Raw genomic sequence first — 5,253 nt, forward strand, 5'->3', positions numbered from 1 at the left:
TTTATTCTTCAAATCAGTCATTAATTGCTTTAACTCTTTTCTTACAAATACATTATTTTATGTTATGTTGCTGCGATCTGAAATGACTTGATTCATGGTCCACTCTTCCTGTTTAACCCTTAAAGGCCCGTTCAGACCGCTGCGTCAAAGCGTCCAGTTTACATTCAAAGTCTATGTGGACACGCGTCGTGGGCGTCCAGAGTTTTTGCAGCGCGAATCCTGTGTTTTTGAGCGTCGGGTTCGGCGCTTCAGGGGTGTTTGAGTGTCGGACGCTCTGGATGCGCGTCCAAGGCGGCCACAGCGGCCAGAGCATCCGACGCAGAAAAGTTGGACAAAGCTGAACTTTTTTGTGGCCGACGCAGCACAGCAACCGATCAGAGATTACGCTCCAGTGACGTACACATTTCACTACCACAAAAAAGGACCAAAACAAACCCTGCACAGACAAAGAATAATCCAGACGCAGCTCTTGGAGCAAATGCAGATATTCACTAAACTCTGCTCACCTCTGAAGTATCTGCTGGGTCCAGACAAGTCCCTGAGCCGTTTTTGGACTTTGTAAAGTAAATACACCAAAGCCACTCTCTCCACCTGGTCCTTTAGCCTGGAGCTAACATTAGCATTCTTGGGTTATACACATTTGGGCCATGTTTTATTTTCTTCATGTCTTTGTTTCGGAACAATAATAACTGCTGTTTGTTGTCTGTTCAGGCTTTTGTTTGTTTGTTTACTCTCTTGTTTGTTTACTATCTTGTTTTTTATTTACTCTGTTTTCTCTTGTTTATTTACTGTTGTTTGTTTGCTCTCTTGTTTGTTTTATTTGCTCTGTTTACTCTCTTTTATTTACAGTTGTTTGTTTACTCTCGTTTGTGGTTTGAGGAAGAGTGATGATTTCTCAAAAAAACACCTAAAGGTTGATCAAAATCAAATTTGTATTAAAAAGTAATAACTTCATTAACTAAAAATCCCTTTCCATCCTTTATATGGGGAATACAACAGATATTTATTTTCCTGTATGACATTTCTTGACACGCTTGGATTTCGAGGTGACGATTACGGGTGACGGGTGCAAACAGAAATGTTCTGAGCACTCAAGCCTCACATACAGTCACTGGACAATGAAAATACTATACTTGAGTAAGATTGTCACTGACAGAAGATGTCGGGATAGAACATTATGGTTAAAAGGTCTTGTAAGACTTTACAAGGTATCTTTTTAAGTATATCTAACTGATAACAAAATCCTAATATGATATCAATGTGTCTTGTCTTCATATTGTGTCAATTAATGTTTATCTGTATAATATATTAGTGAAAGAAATAAGCCTTAGTATTCTAATAATTTGATGATGTCACGTCTTTTTATTTCACGTTTCTATTTTCCTGCTATTCTTTAAATTGTGCATTGCAACACTGGGATTTCCTCTTAGTTGGACAAATATAGCTCATCCCATCTTTGAATATCTGCCTAATATCTAATAATAGCAATAAGGAAACTTTTATGTTTATTTCATCACACCTTTCAAGATAAACTTTTGTACCCAAATAATCAAGAGGACAGGAAAATATTCTTAATTTGTTGTAACGTGAAATACTTTATTGTTTTATTAAGTATAAAATGCTCAGCCATACCCAATGACAAATAAATAAAAATAAACTTTTCTTATACATTTAGTCTAAACATAATTCAGCTATTTTCCAACTTCTCTTGATCACATTTAGCACTTATAAACTTATTTTCCTTTCTCATAAACACACACATCAATGCCAATGTTATTTTATTGTAAATCCGGGTTTAAAGCTATCATAGTAAAAAAGTATGGGTCATTGCATAAAAATAAAGTGAAAAACGTTCAGTCAAATGTATCACTAAAAAAGGAAATGCACAATGTTTTACTGAATTTGGCAAATGGGCAATCTCTGTGATCTTTACCCATCAAAATACATTCAGAAATGTTGGCATTATACACACTACGTTCAGTTGCATTGGAAACACTCCCCAAAAAGTGTGTATTTAAAAATATTGTATGTAAAGAAATACCATGAAAACATCTTGGTAACATTTAAAGTTGCACCACGTCACATTTCTGTTCCATCATCTGCTTAATATTATTATTAGTATTATTATTATTATTGATGGAGAGAGGAAAACTAATCTGAAAATCATTAATAATATGTGTATACTCCAACTATAGTTCTCAAGTCTAATGGCAAGTTTAGTCCTGGTTTGTTGCTGATTTAATCTTCAAATAGCGTCAGTTTAAACTGAGTTACAGTGAGTTAGTCCAATTTGGTCCATCTTTAGATCTTTAGATTGCCAATGGGTTCTTACCTGGTTAATTAAAGGTAAATAAAGAAAATTATTTTCTGTTTCTTTTGAAAATGGTACTTTGCTCATAGTTCTATTGGTCATTCATCTGAAATATCAACATCAATCATACAGTGTTTTTGAAATCTTGATTGTAGATAAAGGATGTGTGCTACAGCAGATCAGAGCTGGCTGAGTGACTGTGATCCTGTCTCTCTGGTCTTCTTCTCAGCGCTCTCCAGCATCTCCGAGGCCTGGGGCAGATGCAGCGCTTTCCTGCAGATGTTCTTGATGGCTGGGCTGGAAAAGTAGTAGACCAGAGGATCCAGCACGCTGTTCAGGTAAGTCAGGCTTATGGTGATGTAAAAGATCGTGGTCAGTTAGTCCATGGTGAGACAACCCTCTGCCTCCTGAAAATTGTAGCTAACTCTGTTTATTTTAAACCAGATGATGACCTGAATGATGTTACTGGGGAGGAAGCAGATGATGAAGAGCACAACCACCACTATGATGAAAACCAATGCCTTTTTTACTTTAGCGTGTTGAGCAATCTGCCTTCCTCTCAGATGCAAAATGATTTTGACAGTGCAGTAGAGAATCACAACTAAGGGCACGTAGAAGGACAACAAAAATGCAGATTTGTGCCAGGAAAAATTCACATGATTGTCTTTAGTTATCTCAATGGTGAAGCTGTCGCAGTAGGCGGTGTTTGTGTGTGTTAAGGTGAAAATATGAGCGCTCATGGAGATGGAGAGCAGCCACAGCACGGCCGCTCCACACATGGCTTTGGAGAGGCTTAAGAAGTTGACGGGGTGATGGGGGTGGACCACGCGCATGTATCTGTCCAGAGCGATGGCCATGAGGAACAAGGTGCTGCCGCTGCGGTTCATAGCCAGCATGAAGAGGCAGATGTTACAGAAGGAGCTCCCGAAGTGCCACTCCAGCTCTGACAGGTAGTAACTGGCCCGAAACGGCAGAACCAGGAGGAGCAGAAAGTCGGCCATGGCCAGGTTGAAGAGGAGCACGGTGCTGCTCTTCCAGGGTTTCAGATGAAAGCAGAAGATCCACAGAGCCAGGCCGTTCCCCAGGGCTCCCAGGATGAACTCTGAGATCAGCAGTGGAGGCAGGACACTCCTCAGGGCCGTCCCGTTGAAGGCACACAGCATGTTGTGCTTGTTCTTCTGCAGCAGCTCCGAGCTATTGCTCACTACTGCAGTCTCTTTGAACTAAATGCTAAATGTAAGCGGAGGCAGTATCACAGGAAACAGCTGTTCCTCTTTCTGTTTGAAGTGAGATGTAGTGTAGACCGTAGTGCTACTATAAGACTTTATACATTCATAAACGTCTGGACTTGGGCTGCAACAATTAATCGGCTAATCATAACTAGTTCACTTCTTTTATTTTATAATCCTATTTTGTTCATGGAAAGTGTTATCTGGACTATACAGACTCTAAAACCCCAAAATACCTTTTTAAAACAGAAAGTGGCATTATTTCATCAAATGTCAATAAAGCATAAACAATGTCTTAATTTCATCTGGACCATTAGTTATTTCCTTTATGTATTTTTATACAAAAAAATTGTATGTTGTGCCTTTTTAAAGCAGCCTCACAGGGCTGGTCCTGCTGCGCCTGGAGGAGCAGCAGGACCAGCCCTGTTTGTCCACGTCTGTTAGGAATGTCCTGCTTAGCTGAGCAGGTGTGAAGGCTCCACACACACTCGGGGGTCAGGCGAGGTAAGCCCCTGCTCTCAGAAACAACACACAGTATGTATGTGCAGAAGTCACAGCTACAGATGAAGCAGAAATACTGAACTTGTGTTTCCAAAACCTTAACCTGCATATGACAGGTTAGCCTACACTTTGCACTGTAACATATTTAAGACTTTGGAGACTTTTATAATGTTACTTTCTGGTTGGACACGAGCACAGAAATGACACAGGTAGAGGTAATTCCACAACTGTAAACAAGAGGCAAAATCCATATAAATTACACAACAATTTAATAATATTTAATAATAAATGATTGTTTAAACCATCAGAAAATGTGTCGGTGTGAAAGTTGTGTGCACATCACATAATGACAGATGGAAAAAGTCAGTTTAAGAAACGCAGCACTACTTCTTGTTGTTTACACTATTGTTTTTAAAAAAGGTTTCACAATCAGTGATTTCACAGGTGTAAAACTGAAATATTCAACACAGGTGCTATCCCACCAAACCAAGTCATAACTAGAAAAACCTGAGAACCGTCATAAAGACTTTAACCTGCAAATGGGGTTGTTAAATGATGTCATTACTTACTTCCATGTCCAATGAAATTCCAGCCTCATATTCATGGGTCCGAAGTGACACACACACTTGTTGCTACTGCCATCTTGAGGACGAAAGCTGCATGTTGCGCTGTGGGCTGTTTCATCAAAATGTCTTAAAACAAAGGGTTCCTTTTCTGTAACATCTTGCCCCTCCTCAAGTCCTTCACCTCCTGCAGTTCGCCTTCAGAGCCAACAGGTCTGTGGAGGACGCCACCAACCTGACACTCCACTATATCCTGCAGCATCTGGAATCCTCGGGAACCTACAACAGGATCCTGTTTGTGGACTTCAGCTCTGCATTCAACACCATCCTCCTGCTCTGCTCCAGGACAAGCCCCCAGCGTGCCTGACTCCACCTGCAGGTGGATCACTGACTTCCTGACGGATCGGAGGCGGAGGTGGACTGGCTGGTGTCCTGGTGCAGCGGTAACAACCTGGAGTTCAATGCCCAGAAGACAGTGGAGATGATCATGGACTTCAGGAAAGTCACTGCCCCCCCCACTATCACAGACTCCCCCTTCACCACCATGGACTCCCACTGCTTCCTCTGCACCACCATCACCCAGGACCTCAAGTGGGAGCCCACCATCATCTCCCTCATCAAGAAGGTCAAGCAGAGGAGGTACTTCTTG

General features: G+C 40.9%; 1 protein-coding gene across 1 annotated transcript; it reads right to left on the minus strand.

Moving 5' to 3' along the window:
• Nucleotides 1–2,490: 2,490 nt before the first annotated feature.
• On the minus strand, nt 2,491–3,487 carry LOC140380197 (hydroxycarboxylic acid receptor 2-like). The gene is given in 1 exon segment (XM_072464361.1): nt 2,491–3,487. A coding segment is annotated over 1 exon segment (984 nt). The 5' UTR covers nt 3,475–3,487.
• Between the last annotated feature and the right edge of the window lie 1,766 nt (nt 3,488–5,253).

This window comes from Eucyclogobius newberryi, unplaced genomic scaffold (assembly GCF_026437365.1).
Source record: "Eucyclogobius newberryi isolate DKJ021-1_F unplaced genomic scaffold, fEucNew1.0.hap1 SCAF_448, whole genome shotgun sequence".
In the NCBI taxonomy this organism is placed as follows: Eukaryota; Metazoa; Chordata; class Actinopteri; order Gobiiformes; family Gobiidae; genus Eucyclogobius; species Eucyclogobius newberryi.